Source organism: Carlito syrichta, unplaced genomic scaffold, assembly GCF_000164805.1.
Source record: "Carlito syrichta isolate Samal-C Ts95f unplaced genomic scaffold, Tarsius_syrichta-2.0.1 Scaffold305753, whole genome shotgun sequence".
Classification (NCBI taxonomy): domain Eukaryota; kingdom Metazoa; phylum Chordata; class Mammalia; order Primates; family Tarsiidae; genus Carlito; species Carlito syrichta.
In genome coordinates, this window is record NW_007249849.1 from 1507725 (window position 1) to 1529230 (window position 21506).

General features: G+C 34.5%; 1 protein-coding gene across 3 annotated transcripts in view; it reads left to right on the top strand.

Moving 5' to 3' along the window:
• TNFSF13B (TNF superfamily member 13b) overlaps positions 1-20953 on the top strand; it is a 35242-nt gene extending 14289 nt beyond the window's left edge. For 2 of the 3 annotated variants that reach the window (XM_021714747.1, XM_008062567.1), the window contains exons 3-6: positions 824-880; positions 16792-16904; positions 16994-17144; positions 20764-20953. In XM_021714747.1, coding sequence (XP_021570422.1) covers positions 824-880; positions 16792-16904; positions 16994-17144; positions 20764-20876 — 434 coding nt within the window. In that variant the 3' untranslated portion in view covers positions 20877-20953. The remainder of the gene's footprint in view (positions 1-823; positions 881-16791; positions 16905-16993; positions 17145-20763) is intronic. The other variant, XM_008062568.1, reaches the window with a different exon arrangement.
• The last annotated feature ends 553 nt before the right edge of the window (positions 20954-21506 follow it).

A 21506-nucleotide genomic window follows, 5' to 3' on the forward strand; every position in this document is an offset into this window, starting at 1 on the left:
TATTTTTAATACAATTGTTATTTACTTCCTTAAATATTCTCTGGAATATTCTACATGCAATATGTGATGTGAATCGATGCTTCCAAGAAGATTTCCTGATTATGCACTTTCATGGAAGTCTTTCATTTTATTTTTAAAAGATATTCGATCCCTCTTTTTTTCCCCTTTGGCTCAAAACATTTTACCAAAAAGCTTTACTTTGGCTTCAGAATGAAACAGGAAGGTCTCAAATTCTGGTCCTGTCACTTTCTGTCTCTGAGACCCTGAATATGATTTAGGCTTCTTAAGCCTTAGTTTCCAATCCCTAATTTTTAGGATTCTTGTGAGAATAAAAGGAAGAGAGGTGTACTAAACCATAGCACACTGTCTGCACTTACAGCTGCTTGATACATGCTAGCAATTAACATAATATTAGTGTCAGAAGTAGTATTTGCAGTAACAGTAATGCAGATTTTGTTTTACAAAAGCTTATTTCAGAATGGTCTGATAAGTGTAATTGTTTCAGGTATTTGGTAAACTCGATAAACTAATGATTAAATTTGCTTCTGTACATTTATAGTTCAAACATATGAGGTTAAACTGTACAGATGATATATTCTTACTATATTTTAGCATCACATAGAGTTCAAGTGCTGCGAATTTCAAGTATGTATATCACAATCAATGGGTAAATTTCATAAAGTAACTTTAAGAATCATATCGTACATGACATGTAAAAAGTATAATTGATTTGGTGTTTCTGGTAGAATGGGTCTGTATCTTTGTGTTCTCAGTCTCCTAGTTCCCTTACTCAAATAACTGAAATGATGTTTTTGCTTTTCAGTTACTCAAGACTGCTTGCAACTGATTGCAGATAATGACACCCCAACTATACAAAAAGGTAATAAAATAGCCCAGTACTTTTTCCACTTAGGATCCAGTTCCCTTCAAATACTTGTAAGATTCAAGTCTACAGACTTTGTTTGAATGGCATCTCAAGTCAACCATCCACCTCCAAATCTCTTATAATTAAATGCAATGTTATAAATAAATGTATTCAGAGTGACCGGGGAATACATATTTAGGATAATGTAATAATCTAATAAGCAGAATGATGTTAGAGTCACTAGTATTTAGAAATTTTAAATAACTGAAATACAATAAAATAAAATCAATGCTAAATCAACCTTTTTATCATTTAAAAATCATTTTGACTTGCATAATGACTCAAGATCATTTTCACAAATATTAAGTTTCCTGTTATAGTCAGTTGTAAAAATCATAAAAGAATCATGATGAAATTGAACAGACCATTTAAAAATTATATTTTTGATGAAAATGCAAATCAATCATTACTTAATAATTTATCATTTCCTCATAGAGGTAGAATATTTAAAGCCTTTTCAGCTACTGAAAGCTTTTGTTAGCTTTAACTATAGATAAATAAGTATTTTTTGTAATAATGACCTGAAGTCACATTCATAGAAGATAAACTTTTAACGCCATTTTCCCAAATGGATCACTCAGATTGTTAGTCCAGAGAAATGGCCCTTGAAATAAGAGTTTTATTGTCAGATAAGTTTAGAAACACAGATCACCCCATGTATTTTTCTTTGAGAGTCACAAGGCACATTAACAAATTTTTGAATTTGAGGACTCTTACTACAAAAAAAAAAACTTGTTTGACTTTGCTTTGTCCAATTTTTCACAAATGTATGGGACTATACCATCTAACATGTATCAACATCTCCCTGAAAGCAAAATATTTTAGGAATATTGCATCTTTATAGTTTCTGTCTATACAAGATTAATAAAGAGAAAAATGAACTAGAAAAGTACCACTCACTCACACATTCATTTATTCATCTATTTTGCATACATGGGTTAAGAATATGCAATTATTCTAATTACTATGGTCACTAGGGGTAGCAGTGAATAAAATAATGTACAGATGCTCCTGAAATTTATATCAAGATAAGCCCATTCTAAATTGAAAATGCATTTGATAAAACTAATCTACCAAACTTCATAGTTAAGCTTAGTCTAATTTAGACGTGTTCATAACACTTGCATTAGGCTATAGTTGGGCAAAATCATCTAACACAAAGTCTATTTGATAATAAAGGATTGAATAACTCATGTTATGTTTTGAATATTGTACCGAAGTTTGGTTGCTACTAAATACCTATTCCTTTGGCACTAAATCCTAAGTCGAATCATCCCTAATCGGGGACCATCTGTGTGGTTTCCTTCTCCCAATGAGGAGAAAACAGAAACATTTGCAATTGAACAAGTAAAATGTAGAATGAGGAAATGCTGTGGAGGCAGGTGATGAAAGGAGTTTTGTGTGTGTGTTGTGAACCGCAGTGGAAAGTTCAGGTATAGTAGGAAATTAAGCTAGGGGACCAAGAATGGGCAAAACAAAACCAACACAGACGATGAATGCATACTGGCCTTTGTCATGATTCCTTAGAAGACTATTTTGCGTTTGCATTTTGCAAAGTGACTTAATTATTCTAAATGCAACACAAGTACTGAACTATTTGAAAATCTTTTATTATTTATTGCTCTACAGCTTCCAAAAAATATGTTTGCAACTTTTAATGGGCAGCAAACTATTTCCTAAGAAATAAGATAAAGCCAGAAGAAGATTTTAAAGACCAAAGATACAAATTTTTAAAAATTTGGCAAAGGTTTACCTTGCACATCTGGGGAAAAAAATAAAGTTGCCGTAACCGCTGGAAAAGTGATTTAGCTGCTATACTCCAATGTGAGTGTGAATTGTACAGTGTGTTATCTTCCCGGATTCGGGGATGCTTACCCGGGATGCTGATCTGCAGTGATTGAACCCTTTGGATGCATAAGTTGTCCTGATAATGCTGGCAACCGCCTTTGACAGTCTATAAATGTTAGTGTGCCTGGACATTTTAGCAGGGAGATAGAGGTAGGTTGGTCTGTTTGCAAAGGTTGTGTTCAGTGAAACATTTTTACTTGTGTAGGTCCTTAGGAAACCTTTTTGGGAAATATAATAATATATTAGTATATTTTCCTTATATGCAATATTATCTTATTGCATTATATGTATCTTAAGATGAAATTATGCTGCATATTTCAGAAGCCTGGAAGTTCAAAGGAGAATGGGCATATGTTCGTCTGATATTTTGAATTCCTATCATTTCTTTCCTTTCCTTTTTTTTTTTTTTTGAGTTGAAATCTCACTCTGTCACCTAGTGGCATGATCACATCCTTGACTTCCTGGGCTGATCCTTGACTTCCTGGGCTCAGGTGATCCTCCTGCCTCTTTCTCCCAAGTAGCTAGGACCACAGGCCCAAGCCACTGGGCCTGGCTTATTTTTTAAATTTTTGTCTTGATATGTTGCTCAGGATAGTCTCAAACTCTTGGGCTCAGATGATCCTCCGACCTCAGCCTCCCAAAGTGCTGGAATTACAGGCCTGGGCCACTGCATCTGGCCATGAATTCCTGTGATATCTGTGTTCTATACTTTTGTCAAGGCAGTGAGGGCATAGGTAAGCTACACAAAAATAGAAGAAGGCAAGAGGGGCCTATCAGGGTGTAGATGCATATCTCTCCCGTGTATTTTTTATGTTTTGAATTTTAATTTAATTTTGAATAGGTGGTACATTCACATGTGCAGCCAGATTAAAAAGCATGAAAGAGACTAATAATCTTCCCATCTGTTCCTGCCCATGACCACCTCACTTTTACTGTTTCCTATGTAGGCATTAAGATTATCTTTATGTAAACACAGATTAGATTGTAGTAATGATTACCCCTTCTTATACTAAATGTGGAATACCATGCTTGCAATGCATAATATGAAAACAAGATTTTAACCTGCTTTCTTTACTTAGCAATCTATATTGCAAATATTTTGATGCTGTACAGAGTTCCTCATTATTTTAAAAAGTTGTATAGTATTCCATTGTATGAATATATTACTTAATGAATCCTCTACCAATTGTCTTCTTGGTGACAACTTTTTGCAATAACGGTGTTTCAAAAAATGACTGTGCACATTCATAACTTTTCATATGTCAGCCTGTGTGTTGGATAGATTTTAAAAGTTGACAGTTATCACCTACTGGTTCTATCAGAATTATAAAATGTTATGCTATCACGGGTGACAAAATAACATTAGGTGAAAGTAGTGTCTCATAATTTGCTTTCTTTTAATATGAAATGTGTGAGTCATCTTGTTGTATGTTTTAATAATCATTTGTATTTCTGTATTCACATTCTTCCAACTTTTCATTTCTATTTTTACTTACTTTCCTGTGAGCCATCTGTTCATTTTTTTTTTTCCATTTTTCTTTTGGTCATTTTAAACTTGATTTAAAATGATTTAAACTTTTGGGCTTTTGGTCATTTTAAACTTGATTTCTGTGAGTTTCTTATATCTTAAGCAGACTTGTGCTTTGTATTATGAGTTGTAAGTATTTATCATCAAGCTGTCATTTTTCTTTTCAATTCTGCATAAAAGTTTTTTGGAGGCTCCAATTTATCAAGGTTTTTATTAAGGATTCTGGATTTTGAATTAGGATTAGAAAATCCTTGTGCATTTAAAGATATCAAGGGAGGCTCTCAAGTTCCTCCTTAAACGTGTATATTTTTTAAAATTTGAATATTTAAAAAGTTTTACTTATTTGCAATTTATCCTAGTATAAGATGTGAGGTATGCAACCAACTTTTCCCCCTGCCTCTAGAAGGTACCACTAATTTTTTTTCAATAGCACATATTTTCCATCTTGCTTGAAGATGTCAACTTTAATTGATATTAAATTCCTGTATTGGAATCTATTTATTCTTTTCATTTTTTTTGACTTTTCTGTTTATTGATTTATCTGTTTATTTATATATCCCAGAATACCACTTTAGCTATTAAGCTTTTATATTATTTGGTAAGTCTAATTTCCTCCTCATTTTTTCTTTTACTTAGAAGGTTTTCCTATTTTTTAACAGAAACTATAGAATCAGCTTATGTAGATTTAAAAAAATTCTGTTATTTTTGTCAGATCTAATTACATTTGTAAATTAAGTTTAGAAAACTACCGTCATGACAATAGGTGGTCCATCAATTTTAATCCAAGAATGTGATACATATTAATATTTGTTTAATCTTCTTTTGTTTCTTCAGTATGAATTGAAATTTCTTTAAGTAGGTCTTGAATATTTTTCAGAAATATTATTACAAGGTATTTTATCTTTCTAATCGCTACTATAAGTGGAGATATTTTTTTCCTTTTTCTTCTAGATGGTTATTATTTTTGTGTATGAAGCCCTTGAATTCCATGATTTATTAAGTTTGAAATAAATTTTTTTTTGGCTTGCGTTTCCCTCATGTGACTTTGTCCAAAATTTTATTTTTAACTTCTCTGAAATAATTTGTTTTCTATGTGTCCCATGTATACTAAACCGGGTTGGGTTTTGCTTTTTTAAGTCTCATCTTAAAATAAACATCATCTCTTGAGTGATTTAACCCATTCTACATTTACTTATTTCAGAAATATGTTTGACCTTTATATATTGTTTTTGCAATACTGTGCATTGTTTTATACTTTAACAAAAAAGTTTTTATTTTATAGTTTTAAAGACTTAATTTACAATGCTGGCCATTTGTTTTTTCTGTTTGTATAGAGTTCTAAATATGAAATACTGGAGATATTTACCTTTACATCTTTTTTATTGAGGCCAAATTCACATAACATAAAACTAAACTGTTAGCTGGGCTCAGTGGCTCAGCCTGTAATCCCGCGCCTTTGGGAGGCTGAGGTGAGTGAATTGCCTGAGCCCGAGGGTTCAAGACCCGCCTGGGCAGCGAGACCTCATCTCTACAATAAATCAAAAAATCAGCCAGGTGTGGCGATGCATGCCTGGAGTTCCCTCTACTTGAAAGGCTGAGGCGGAAGGATTGCCGGAGCCCAGCAGGTCGAGGCTGCGGTGGCCGGGAGCAGCCACTGCACTCCAGTCTGGGCGACAGAGTGAGACTCCAACGCAAAAAAAAAAAAAAAAAAAACTAAACTGTACAATTATTTGATGTTTAGTACATTCACAATATTTTGCAATCACCAATTCTCTCTAGCTCTAAAACATTGTCATTAACCCGAGACAAAATCTTGTATCCATTAAGCAGTGAGTTACCATTTCTCTGTCTCCCCCCCAGCTCCTAGTAACCACCAGTCTGCTTTATGTCTGGATTCACCTATTCTAGATAGTTCATTCAAATGTAATCACGCAACACATGACTTTTAGTATCAGGCTTCTTTCGCTTAGCATAATATTTTGAGGCCCTCACGTGTATTAGTACTTTATTCCGCTGTATGGATGCATACCACTTAATTATATATAAACCATTATTTCATTAATGGGTATTTGGATTGTTTCTACCTTTTGGCTATTGTGAATAGTCATCCTATGAACATTTGTGTAAAATATTTGTTTGAACGCCTCTTTTCAGTTATTTGGAGTATATTTTGAGGAGTTAAGTTGCAGAGAAACTGCCAAACTGTTATCAACAGTGCTGTACCATTTTACATTTCCACCAGTAATGTATGAGGATTCTTATTTCCTCAGACCCTTACCGACATGTTATTTTCAATATTTTTGTTATTATCACCTCTTACTTGGGTGTAAAGTGACATCTCACGGTGGTATTGACTTACACTTCCCTAATGACTAATGGTAAGTATCTTTCCATGTGCTTATTGGCTTTTTGTATATCTTCTTTGAAAAAATGTCTACTCAAGTCCTTTGTCAATATTTTAACTGAATTGCTTGTCTTTTTGTTGTTGAGTAATACGACTTCTTTTTAAAAAGGAGACTAGATTAGACTCTTATCAAATATCTGATTTGCAAATATTTTCTCCATTTTCCTAGATCGTCTTTCTACTTTCTTGATAAGGTTCTTGAATGAACAAAAGTATCATGCATCAAATGAATAAAATCAATTGTATCTATTTTTTATTTTGTTTCTGTGTTTTATGGTGTTATTATTGAAGAATTCACTCCCAAATTCAACCTTATGATTTATTCATATATTTTCTTCTAAGAGTCAGTTTTATATATTATATTTAAGTCATTGATACAATTTTAGTACATTTTTGTATGTAGTAGGAAGCAGAGGTCCATGGGGATATTCAGTTGTTCCAGCATCCTTTGTTGAAGAATATTATTCTTTCCCCACTGAATCATCTTGGCATGCTTGTTAAAAATCACTTGACGATAGATATATGAGTTTATTACTGTACTCTCCATTTTATTCTGATATACTTATCCTTGTGATGGATCATCAGACTTTGAATTTTATTTTTTAAATTTTTGGGTAAGTTTTCTTTTTCTTTTTTTTTTTTTTCTTTTTGAGTTGGAGTCTCACTCTGTTACCCAGACTGGAGTGCAGTGTCTGCTCCCGGTCACCGCAGCCTCGACTGACTGGGCTCTGGCGATCCTTCCCGCCTCAGCCTTCCAAGTAGCTGGAACTACAGGCGTGCGCTACCATGCCCGGCTAATTTTTGATTTATTGTAGAGATGAGGTCTCGCCAAGTTGCCCAAGCGCGTCTCGAACCCGCAGCCTCAGGCAATCCACTCACCTTGGCCTCCCAAAGCGCTGGGATTACAGGCTGAGCCACCAAGCCCGGCCTTGGGTAAGTTTTCAAATGTAAAAGAGTGAATTGTTCAACTTTGTTTCTTTTTTTATTAAGATTGGTTATTTGGGAATCTTTTGCAAGAAAAAATTACTTTTAAAATTTGCTTTTCTATTTTGGAAAAAAAAGTCACTGAAATTTGTACAAGAACAAGATTGAATCTGTACATAACATTGGGTAGGGTAATATTGCTATCTGAACAATACTAAATCTATCAACTCATAAACACATGGTATCTTCCCATTTACTATGTCTTCTGTAACTTCCTTTAGCAGCATTTTTGTAATTTTCAATATACAAGTCTTTTACTTCCTTGGATAAATTGACTCCTAGGTATTCTATTCTTTTGGATGCTGTCTTAGTTCAGGTTGCTGGATTTGGGGTCTATCATACCAGTGATCTATCATGGAAATGAAGAACAGAACACCACATGTTCTCACTCATAAGCAGACCCTGAACAATTACCATAATACTATAAGAAAGGGATTGGCAATAGGGGGATACTATTGGAGAGGCAAGGAGGGCAAAACATCAATAGGTGTATCTGATTTCTAATCAGGCAAAGTGGGGACCAAAGGGAGGCCCAAATTTTACCTGTATGATGACCACTTGTATACCTAATCTTGAATTATACCCCACATCTTTAAAATCAAAAATAAAATCAAAGGATAAAAATAAATAACATTTAAAAAAATGTATTCTGACTTTCTGGTATTCCAGAAAAAGAAAAATTACAGTGGGTGGCGTAAAAAATTGAAATGTATTTCGCACAAATCTGGAGGATGGAAAATCAAGATTGAGGTGCTAGCAGATCCCGTGCTCTTCTGGTTTGCAAATGGCAGTCTTTTCATTGTGTCCTCACTGTTGAGAGTACAGACAAAAGCAAGCTCTCCTGTCTTTTCTTACAAGGGCACTAATCTCATTCATGAGGACTGCTCCCTCCTGACCTAATTACCTTCTGAAGAAAGGCACCATCTCCTAAAGCTATTACATTGGGGTTAGGATTTCAACAGAATTTGGGGCGAGCACATTCAGTCCATAGTAGATGCTATTACAAATGGAATTGCTTTCCTTATTTCATTTTAGAGTATCCATTCCTGATACTCTGAAATACTTATTTATTTTTATCCTTTGATTTTATTTTTTATTTTAAAGATGTGGGGTATAATTCAAGATTAGGTATACAAGTGGTCATCGTACAGGAAAAGTTTGGACCTCCCTTTGTCCGATTGATTTTTGAACGCTGATTCTGTACCCCACAACTTAACTGAATTTGTTGATTCGTTCTAGTTGATTTCTTATGGGTTCTTTAATTTTATATATAGAGGATTATATCATCTGCAAATAGAGATAGTTTTGCTTCTCTCCTTCCATCTGAATGCCTTTTCTTTTTCTTACCTAATTGTTCTTGCTAGAACTTGCAGAACCATGCTGAATAGCAGTGGTGAAAGCAGACATTGTCTTGTTCTTGATCTTTTTTTTTTTTTGAGTTGGAGTCTTACTCTATCGCCCCCCGACTGGAGTGCACTGGCTGCTCCCGGCCACTGCAGCCTCTACCTGCCGGGCTCGGACGATCCTTCCGCCTCAGCCTTCCAAGTAGCTGGAACTACAGGCGCGCACGCTACCATGCCCTGCTAAGTTTTGATTTATTGTAGAGATGAGGTCTCGCCAAGTTGCCTAGGTGGGTCTTGAACCCGCAGGCTAAGGCAATCCACTCACCTCAGCCTCCCAAAGGCACGGGATTTGTTCCTGATCTTAGGGAGATCTTGAGAACTATTGCATTCATAGTGTGGTAAATTTTGACCTGTAGAGTGTGTGTGGTGTGTGTGTGTGTGTGTGTGTGTGTGTGTGTGTGTGTGTGTGTGTGTGTGTGGTGTGTGTGTGTGTGTGTATGTGTGTGTGGGTGTGTGTGTGTGGTGTCTTTGGCTTTGGTATCAGGGTAGCTTTCATAAAACAAGTTAGAAACCATTCCCTTCTTTTTTATTGTTTTTGAAAGCGTTTGAGAATGATTGGTGTTACTTACCTCTCTTAATTGTTTACTAGAATTCACCAGTAAACATCTATTAGAAACTTTCATGGAAGATTTTGATTAATTCAAACTCTCCACTTGTTATAGCTTGGTTCAGATTTCCTATTTTATTCTTGAGTGAGTTTTATTAGTGTGTTTTTAATCAACTTGTCTATTTCATCTAGAGTATTTAATTTGCTAGAATATCATCATTATAAATTACGGAAATGCATAAACCTTTTATTTCTAATAGGCCAAGAACAATGTCTTCACTTTCTTTCATGATTTTTATTCATTGGAATCTTTTGTCTTTGACAGTACAGCTAAATGTTTGTTGATTTGGTTTTCAAAATAACAGCTTTTGGTGTCCTTGATTGTCTATTGGTTTTCTCTCCTCTCTTCTGTTTACCTTCACTCTAATCTTGATTACTTTTTTCCTTCTGTCAGTTTTGGGTTTAGTTTGATCTTCTATTTCTATTTCTGTAAGGTTTGATGTTAGGTTACTGCACTGGGATCTTCTTTTTTAAGGTGGAAGATTTCCAGCGGTGCATTTTTTTCTGAGTGCTAATTTGGCAGCTTTCTATGAGTTTTGCTATGCTATGCTTTTCTTTGCATTCATCTTAAAGGATTTCCTATTTCCGTCTCTGGTTTATTCATAAATACACTGGTTGTTTAAGAGTTTATTGTCCAATTTCCCTATATTTGTGAGTATTCCAATTTTCTTATCTTATTGATTTCTTGCTTCTTCAGTGTGTTTGAAGAATACATTTTGTAACATTTAAATCTTTCAAAATTTTTAAGAATTATTGTGCTGCAGAATACGGTCTATCTTGGAGTCCATTTCATGTGCATTTGAGAAGAATATGTATATTCTGTTTTATGTGGAATGTTTTCTGTGTGTCCGTTAGGTCACGTTATTTTACAGGACTGTTCAAATCTTATTGATCTCTTACCTAGATGGCCTACTGCTACAAGTGGGATATGAAAGTCTCTAATTATTACACTAGAAATATTTATTTCTCACTTTAATTCAACCAATACCTGTTTATATTTTGAGGTTTTATTGTGCTCTGTTGTGTGTTGGGTATATGTTTATAATATTAGGTCTTCCTGATAAATCGACTCTTCAATCGATATATAACATCTTCTTTCTTGTAACACTTTTTGACCTAATGTGTATTTTGTCTGATGTCAGCATATCCACCCAGTTGTCTTTGGTTGTTATTTGTAAAGATGCATATTTACCCCTTCCACTTTAAACTATTGGTGTGTGAATCTGAGTCTCTTGTAGGCATCATATAGTTGGATTATGAGTTTTTGGGTTTTTAAAAATCTATTTTGCTAGTATCTGTATTTTAATTGACAAATTTAACCTATTTCTACTTAAAGTGATTACTGATAGGAAAATAATTACTTCGGTCATTTTCATGTTTGATTTGCATGTTTCCTATATGTTTCCTCTTCAATTCATTCATTACTTCTTTCTTTTGATGTTGATAGATTTTTATACGTGTGCCATATTTTTCCTCCTAATTTTTTTTGCATACTGTTTCAGTTACTATCTTTATTCTTACTCTGGTGACTACAATAAGCATCCTAAATTTACAAGCTTGTTTAATTTGTTACCAACTTAATTTCTTTTTTTATGTAGCTGTTTTCACAAAATGTACACTTATACATCATGTGCACTTAAAATACCTTAATAATTGTTGCTTTATGTATTTGCCTTTTAAGTCATATAAAAAAGAGAAGTTACAAACTAAACCATGAAATAATAATGGCGTTTATATTTATCTATGCAAGTACCCCTTCCTGTGTTCTCTATTTCTTCATATTTCTTTCAGTTACTACCTAGTGTCTTTTTATTTTAATCTAAATGACTTTCTTTAGCATTTCTTATAGGGTATATCTGCTACTCATAAAACTCCTGTTTTTGTTTGTTTGAGAACATCTTCAAATATATTTGTAACAAATGTACTACCCCAGTGAGGGTTTTTGATAGTGGGTGAGGCTATGCTGATAGGGGGTACATTTGTTACAATAGATAAACCTTCACTGATACATCATTGTCACCCAGAATTCGTGGTTTACATTAGAGTTCACCCTTAATGTTGTACTTTCTATAGGTTAGCAAAGATGTATAATGGTATTTATCTACCATGATAGTATTGTAGAGTGTATTTCAAGTGTCCTAATAATCTTCTGTGCACCTCCTATTTATTCCTTTTCTTCCCCTCCACCCTTGGCAATGACTAATTTTGTATTTTTTTTTGTTTTTTACTGACCCTTTAGTTTTGACTTTCCAGAGTATCATATAGTCGTGATTGCACAGTTGTAACTTTTCCATTTTCTCTTTTTTTAAACTAAGTATTTTGCATTTAACTTTTCTCCATGTCTTTTCACAGATTGATAGCTCTTTTTGTAGTGACTAATAATATTCCATTGTCTGGACGTACAATAATTTATTTGTTCACCTAATGAAGGAAATGTTAGTTGCTACTGAGTTCTGACAATTTTAAACAAAGCTGCTATAAGCATTCATGTTCAGGTTTTTGTGTGAACCTAAAAACCTTTTTTATATTTTATTCCTTTAGGTAAATATTAAGAAGTGTGATTGCTATATTGCATGATAAGAGTATGGTTTGTTTTTGTAAGAAAGTCTTCCAAAGTGAATGTACCATTTTTTGTTTCCACAAAAATAAATGAGAGTTCCTGTTGCTTGCCATGATTTGGCGTTCTTAGTGTTTTGAAATTTGGTCATTCTAATAAGTGTGGGATCTCATTATTGTTTTAATTCACATTTTCCTATGAAATATGATTTGGAGCATCTTTTCATATGCTTATTTACCATCTGATAAGGTTTCTGTTAACATGTTGGTCCATTTTTAGCTAGTGTTGTTTTCTTATTGAGTTGTAATAATTTTGAAAAAATATTTTTGAGGGTAATCTTTGGTCAGGTACGTCTTTTACAAATATTTTCTTCCAGTCTGTGGCTTATCTTTTCATTCTCTGTACACTGTCTTTTGCAGAGCAGAAATCTTTCATTTTAGTGAAGTCCAGTTTATCAACTATTTCTTTCATGAACTGTGCCTTTGTTATTGCATCGAAAGAGTCGTTGCCAAACTCAAGATTATAAGAATTTTCTCCTACGTTACTTTTAAGAGTTTGATAGTTTTGCACTTTACACCTAAGTCTGTGATCTATTTTGAACCAATTTTTGTGATGGGCGTAAGGTCTGCATCTAGATTCATTTTTTACATGGGGATGTTAAGTTTTGCCAGCACTATTTTTAAAAGACCATCTTTTCTTCGTCACCTTTGTCAACGATCAGTTGACTATGCTTGTGTCTATATCTGGGCTCTCTATTCTGTTGTCTTGATCTATTTGCCCATTCTTTCTTTGATACCATACTGTCTCTATTATTTTAGCTTTACAGTAAATCTTGAAGTAAAGTAGTATCAGTTCTCTAGTTTTGTTCTTCTCCTTCAGTGCTATATTGGATTTCCTGGATCTTTTGCCTCTCTATATATTCTAGAGACTCGAGTTTTAAAAAATATATCTACAAAATAAATTTCTTTGATTTTCATTGGAATTGCATTGGATCTGTAGATAAAGTTGTGAAGAACTAACTTATGAGAGCACTGAGTTTTCTTATCCATGAACACAATGTTTCTTTATTTAGTTCTTCTCTAATTTCATTTGTTAAGTTTTGTGAGTTTTCTTCTATAAATCTTTTACATATTTTGTTAGATTATACTTACATATTTCATTTTTTGAGGTGGTAATGTAAGTAGTATTATTTTTTTAATTTCAAATTTTACTTGTTTATTACTAGTATATAGAAAAGTGATTGACTTTTATTATTAAACTGTGTCCTACAATTTGCAATAATTACTTATCAGTCTTCACTATTTTGGTCAATTGATTTGTTCATAATATTCTGTTTCTTTGTATGCCTTTAATTTTTTTATTGAAAATTAGACAGTTTGGATATTATAATTTCACAAATATGGAAATCAAATTTCCTCCCATCCCCAGGGTATTCTGTTGTTGGTTGCTGTGGGCTTCAATTATCCTTTTGTTTAGTAAATTTTCCAAAACATTCTTTTTTGCCTAGACAGTATTCCTTGTCCTATGTGGTCACTGAAGTCTTTATCTGCTCATTGTTACATTAATTCTTCCTCACTTTTTTCAAGACTCTAAAAAGTGCTTTGAGTACATCATTTCATTCAAATAAAAATGAGAAACAATTTTATTATAAGCACTGAAATTATGTCATGTGAAAAATAGATGATGGTGATTTTGCCTGTGTTGTCATTGAGATAATTTTTTTGTTGTGGTTCACTATTGTTATACAGTATGGCACTGGAGGGTTTTTCATTTAAGGAAAATGTTCCTTAAGTCCCTTCTTTGGGAAAAGCAGATTAGAATGACCAGACCTGCCCATATCAGGGCACATTCACTCACACTGAGGGACAGTGAAAGACCTGGCTACTGGGAGTAGCCAAGAGGCACACACAGACAGAAGCATGTGCTGAAGAAGACTTGTGGGGCTTCTTTATCCAGCCATTGACCCTCCTCCACTCCTCCTTCCCTCCATCCTTCCTTCCCAGTCTCCTTGACAGCTCTCCTCACTTGTCTATGGTAATGTGAATGTAAAGGTCTGACCAAGGGACTGCTGTTTCTTTTCATTTTGAATGCACAGTGTAATTTGCCTTGTTTTATCACCTAGGATTATTAACTCCTTAGAAATATTCAGAAATATGTGGTTCTTGTTTTACATTTTCCTCTCAAGCATCTTATTTGGAGTGGGAATATCAATTAATACAGTCATTTTGGAAAATAGTATGAAAGTTCTTCAATAAATTTAAAATAAAATATAATATTATCCATCAATCTAACAACTAAGTATATATCCAAAGGAAATGAATGAAAGTATGTCAGAGAAATATCTCTCATTCAAGTACTAAGCAGGCCTGACACTGTTTAGCTCTCAAGATCAGATGAGATATGGTACACCCAGAGTGTTGTGACCATCGATGAGATATCTGTACTCCCAAGTTTATTGCAGCACTATTCATAATAGCCAAGATATGGAATCCACTTAAGTGTCCGTGGACAGTTGAATGCTTCAGGAAAATGTGGTGTTTACAAAATGGAATATTATTCAGCTATAAAAAAGGAATAAATTCTGTCATTGAATATGGATGAACCTGGAAAACATTATACTAAGTGAAATAAGCCAGGCCCAGAAAGAGAAGTGCTACATGATTCTTACTCATATGTGGAATCTAAAAAAATTTGAATTTGAAAAAGTAGAGAGAAAAATGGTGGTTACCAAGGGCTGGAGTGGTGGTGATGGAGGAGACTGGGAAGTTATTAGTCAAAGGTTACAAAATTTCAATTGGACAGGAGGAATAAGTTTAAGAAATCTTTCGTACAGCATGGTGACTACAGTTAATAATAATATATTATATTCTTTAAAATGTTAAGAGAGTATCTATGAAGTGCTTTCACCGCAAAATGACAACTATGTGAGGTATATCTGCTAATTAGCTTGATTCAGTCATTCCATAGTGTATATACTTTTCAAGCATCATATTGTACATAACAAATATATACAAATTTATCTGCCAATGAAAAAACTGAATTGGGTGGCAGGATTGGCAGTAGTGGGAAACTGCCAGGGAAGAGGAGAGTGTGCACCTTATCAACAAGGGTATCTTCATAATGAACATTTGTATACCTAACCCGAAATATAGTCCACATCTTTAAAATAAAAAAATTAAAAGCAATTGAATTAAAAAGAATTTCATTTGGAAAAAGTTTAATCAGTTTGCCTTGGAAACACTATATAAATCAGGGTCATTACATATACTTGGCAATCGTATTTATGGCATGTGAAAGCATTGTAGCCTACCACTTCATAGTGTGCTTTCTTATGGAAATTAACAGAAGAAATTTCTCTTTAATCTCAATTCTAGGAAAAGTTCTTTTCTGGAACTTTGAGCATATTGACTTTCATGGATTCTGAATTTTATTACCAATTTTATTTTCCTTTTTGACTATGACCAGGAAAGAATTTGGAGATGCGTGTGGTCCACCATTACTAACCATACATGGACATTTAAAATACGATTTTAGACCAATTATCATAGATTTATTTTATTATTCTAGCTATATGTCACCATTTTTCTAATCTTCTATTTGCTAATTTTGCACCATCTTATTTATACTCCCCAAATTTTTTAGTCTGTAGCCTTAGGGTTCACCCTTTAATTTTATATTTGCATAGCACACCTGTGAGCAATCCGGGGAATTTACAGGAATGTTTGGTGTCTTTGTGATGTTAGTATCTACAAGGACATTTTCAATCTCTATGATGATGACAAATTGATTCAACAATTAAATCCCCCTTTTTTAACCACTTAAGTTCTGGGTCAGCAATTTGGTCCCATCTGATATACTCAGTGGCGGATGTCTTCTTTCTGTCCCTTCATGCCACCCTTGAGCAAGTGGCTTCGCTGTCACTCCCCAAGTGATGCTTGAGGGACCATGGAGGAGAATTATCAGTGAGTGGAACAGAAACCACCCAAACTTGAATATCACAGACTCAGTTGTTTCAAAGTCCCATGACGATTTCGCGGTAAAGGTTATGTCTTAGTCTTCCTTTTTCTTACTTAACTCTGTTCTGTCACCAGGTTTGGGAGTGAGGACTTACTTCTGCCGGATGCCCTTTGCTAAACTCTTCATGTACTGACTCCTTCTTCTCTGGGAACTAAAGCAAAATCTCTACCAGTGTGTTATCCAGAGAAACAGTGTCCATTCTCTGCTTCAATCTTGCCCATTCGTACTAGCCTTTATTATGAAATAGCTGAAATACAGGACAATCAAAGAAAACTCAGACGTTCACATAAAATGTTAGCTCTCAACTTCCTAGATCCAGTAGTTGTCTGGGTTCATATCTAAGTGAAGGCAAAGAATCCAACTGAGTATTGTGATTTGTCTTTTCCTTCGCTCTCTCTCTTTTTTTTTTTTTTGAAGATGGAATTCTCTCCTAAGTTTCAGAGGTAGTTTAGCAACTCAGTGGAGGGAAAACTGTACTACTTGGTTTCTTTTCTTATAAATAATTCTCTGTATTGTAGGATCTTACACATTTGTTCCGTGGCTTCTCAGCTTCAAAAGAGGAAGAGCCCTGGAAGAAAAAGAAAATAAAATATTGGTCAAAGAAACTGGTTACTTTTTTATATATGGTCAGGTAGGTACAAACCCTAATTCTGCTTTTACCACCCCAAAACCTCCTATTTTGTGATCACTTCTGACACAGTTTTCTGGTTTGTTTTTCAGGTTTTATATACCGATAGCACGTATGCCATGGGACATCTAATACAGAGGAAAAAAGTTCATGTCTTTGGGGACGAATTGAGTCTGGTGACTTTGTTCCGATGTATTCAAAATATGCCTAAAACACTACCCAATAACTCCTGCTATTCAGCTGGTAAATAATAGGTCTCAGACCTGCTAAGTGTAAAATGAAGATCGTTTGATTAAGAAATTGAGCTATATAATAAAAAAGAAAGGACAGCACCCTAAAATAGAAGTAGACAAAAGACATTCTTTACTATACTATATGTTTTTAAATCTTGAATGATGAGCTAGTCTGTTTTAATTGAGACAGATGGAATCATAACTGTTTTATCATTTTCATATATGTTTAAGAAGGTAGTCATTTTATAGCATTCTGAGAACAATGCTAATGTATTTTCTTTGACCTTTAATAACAACAAAAATATCTAACTGTCACAGGGTCATTGCCACTTACCAGATTCTCTTTTCTGCATTTTATGTGTGCTTGCTCATTTAATCTTCACATTTAAGGGAGTTGGAATCTGAGACACAGTTAGGCACAGCTATGGAGTTTCATAAATTGATTTAAGTCAACCAGTCTGACTTTGCAGTGAGAGCCACTGAAATTATTCTTTGCATGCGATGGAAGAAGTGTCTCTTGCCAGGTCTGAGGGCAAGTGCAAGTTACACAATGGCTTCCCTTTCACTTTCATACAGATGACATCTGGTGTAAATGGACACCAGCGAGGTGACTTTGGGATGTGAAAGTGTAGACCAGACCCTGCCTTTGAACTCAGGAGCAGTGAGAGGCATAGGGCTGGATGGACCTTGTTAATTTCAGGTCTGTTTCAGTTATAATTGCCATTTTATTCATTTTATTGTGGGGGGGGGCACTAATTCAAATTTATCAAGGCTAGTTTTAAAAGTATGTAGCCATTTTGCAGACACTTATTTTTCTCCATTTTTGTTAAAAATCTATTCAAAACCCCAAGGAAGGCCTTCAGTTCCAGACAGTTACCATAGGTGACAGTGTGAAACACAAGATTGGAGCCTTGGTCTCAATTTTGAAGTGCAATATTGCAAAGGTGTTTATAAACAAATGCCCTGTAAATCAGTCAGAAATTAAGGAAAACAGTTCATAATAACGGAGATGATGTAATTCTGGATCCACAACCACAAATGACGGGTTGATGAGGAAGTTTTTATGATTGGAATTTTCTAATTTTCATAAAGAAATGTTTCCTTACACTGAATACTGATTAGTAATTTGGTGTTGCAAAATATTTTAAATGGTGAGAATATTCCAGTCTGTAATTTACTTGTATTCATGTGCAACTAACTCTTTAAAAATTTTTTCTAATCATCTGCTACTCTCACATTTACTTCCTATTAAGACCCTGTAAGAATTCCTAGGTGTTTTACTTTTTAAGAATAATTAACTTGATTTTAAGATATTTCTCATGAATAATAGCTTGATATTGTAAAATGACATGTTGAAATTGTAAATACATCCTATAGTTGTTCATACCTTAATTTTTAGAGTTTATATATATATATATATTTTTTTTTTAGTTGGAGTCTCACTCTGTCACCCAGACTGGAGTGCAGTGGCCGCTCCCGGCCACCGCAGCCTCGACCTGCTGGGCTCCAGCGATCCTTCCGCCTCAGCCTTCCAAGTAGCCGGAATTACAGGCTTGCACTACCACGCCCGGCTGAGTTTTTAATTTATTGTAGAGATGAGGTCTCGCTGCCCAGGTGGGTCTCGAACCCGCAGGCTCAGGCAATCCACTCACCTCAGCCTCCCAAAGGCACGGGATTACAGGCTGAGCCACCGAGCCTGGCTTAGAGTTAATATTAATGGTCTGTGATCCATAGGTTTTTGTCAAAATAGTAGATTGTTCCAATCTCTATAATAATGACAAATATATTCAACAAATAAATCTACTCAACCCCAATTTTATTTTTAACCACATAAGGAAGTCCTCAAATGCTTTGCCAGTTCTGGAAAGTACATATTACCCTTAGCAGTTCATAAAACTGTATTCTTTTGTTTGTTGTCTGTCTTTTCCTATTACAAAAACAAAACACTGGCAAGGGAACTTTTGTCATTCTTGATCACTGCTCTTCGTTTGTCTAGGACAGTGTCTGGCACATAGTAAAGGGTCAGTAAATAAATGCTGACTTTCTGCTGCCTATGTAAATCTGGGTACTTTGGACTTTAGGATGGAGCAGACATTAACATACAGGTGAGCCAGGATCGGTGGCTCAGCCTGTAATCCCGCGCCTTTAGGAGGCTGAGGTGAGTGGATTACCTGAGCCCGTGAGTTTGAGACCCGCCTGGGCAGGCGAGACCTCATCTCTACAATAAATCAAAAAATTAGCCGGGCGTGGTAGGGCGCGCCTGTAATTCCGGCTACTCGGAAGGCTGAGGCGGAAGGATTGCCAGAGCCCAGCAGGTCGAGGCTGCGGTGGCCAGGAGCGGCCACTGCACTCCAGTCTGGGTGACAGAGTGAGACTCTAACTCAAAACAAACAAACAAAAAACATACATGTGTTTATGCAAGTAAATGTTCACTGTATGTTAATGAAGTAATGCAGCTACTTTATGAATTATTAGTCATAAGTATCGACCATTCAGATGGGAATTACCGTCTATGTTTCTCTATTTCTTGTCCTACCCTTTCCTCTTCCTCTTTCTTCTATTTTGTGTTTTTTTATGGGGTCAAGAATTACCCAATATACTGAGCATAATCTCTAAATGTATTTTGTATTCAGTAATACTTGATCACTGCTCTTCGTTTGTCTAGGACAGTGTCTGGCACATAGTAAAGGGTCAGTAAATAAATGCTGACTTTCTGCTGCCTGTGTAAATCTGGGTACTTTGGACTTTAGGATGGAGCAGACATTAACATACATGTGAGCCGGGCTCGGTGGCTCAGCCTGTAATCCCGCAGTGGCTCAGCCTGCAATTCACAGATGCGTTCACCATTGTACATTAGTACACGCACAAATGCATGGGTCGTTTTTAAACAGATAATAATATTGTTGCTTTTGATTATAAGGAAAAACATGGTCCTCTAAGGAAGCAAAAGATAGAAGGCTGTAAAAAGTAATCTAAATAATGCCTAAAACTATAGTCTAGATTTAGAGAAAAACTATGTCAAGGAATGTGCTATGTTAATAAATTATGTTATGTTTTTAACTTTTTAGTATTTATAATTTTATAAATATTATAATTATAAACATAAATTGTGCATTTTTAATTTTTAGAAATTTTTAAATATTTATAATTTATATGCACATTTAATAATATAATTAGGACTATTCAGTATATTACTGGATATACACATGCATTTTTTGCATTTTAATTTAACATTCTATGCATTTTTGCATTTTTATTTAGCATTGCTATAAAAACTTTTCCCTTGTCCATAAAATTAAGCAAAACTCACCTTTGCATAATATTCCATCAAGGGATGTGCTATGATTCATCTAACTGTTTTTAGAAGTTGAATATTTGTATTTTTTTTAGAGTCTTAGTTTTATAAACAGTTGGTCATAAATACATGTGCTGTAACTCGTGCATATTTCTTCAAACTTTTTTAGGTGGATAGATTTGCAATTGGTTTAGATGTCCTGGGGTGTATTTTGACGTGTGAATGCTTATGTGAATATTTTTTTCCAGAACAAAATAGCTTTATTTGATGTCCCTTCCTTTTTTCTTTTCTGTTGCACAGTCACTTAAAGTTCTTGTCACTTGTTCTTTCTCAGGCATTGCAAAACTGGAAGAGGGAGATGAACTTCAACTTGCAATACCAAGAGAAAATGCACAAATATCACAGGATGGAGACGTCACCTTTTTTGGTGCATTGAAACTGCTGTGACCTACTTATACCATGTCTGGAGCTATTTTCCTCTTTCTCACTGTGCCTCTAAGGGAAATAATTTAACTGAAGATACCCCCCCCCCCAAAAAAAATTACCATATCCTTTTCTGTGAGCTACTTGTTTGGTTTGCTGAAACCAGACCAAAACAGGAAATTTAACAGACAGCCACAGCCAAAGAGTGTCATGTGAATTACAAGAATTAGAGCCCATTTAAGGAAAGATAGAATTGGAAGGACATTTCACTATAATTTCATGTTGGACAATTTAACCATAGCTTTTTGTCTTGGAGAAAGCACACAATTCAAAGGAGCTGAAAGGATTTCTTCAAAAGTGGTATTCCATAATTGACTATGTTAAAAGTGTCCATATCTGGAAGACGTTAAGATGTATAAAAAATTTTGGGATTTATCTTCTATTTTTATGTTAAATATACCCCTCTCCTTTACAACTGACATAATAGAAAGTTAAAAATTCTAGAAATCTTGTATTAGATGTATGAAAAAAGTAACCAAAAGTTTATATTTAACAATTGTATTAAAAATAGGATACATGTACTATTTAAGTATTTTTGGTTATTTTAAGTGCAATTTTTACTTCTGATAATATATATTACCCAGACATATCTCA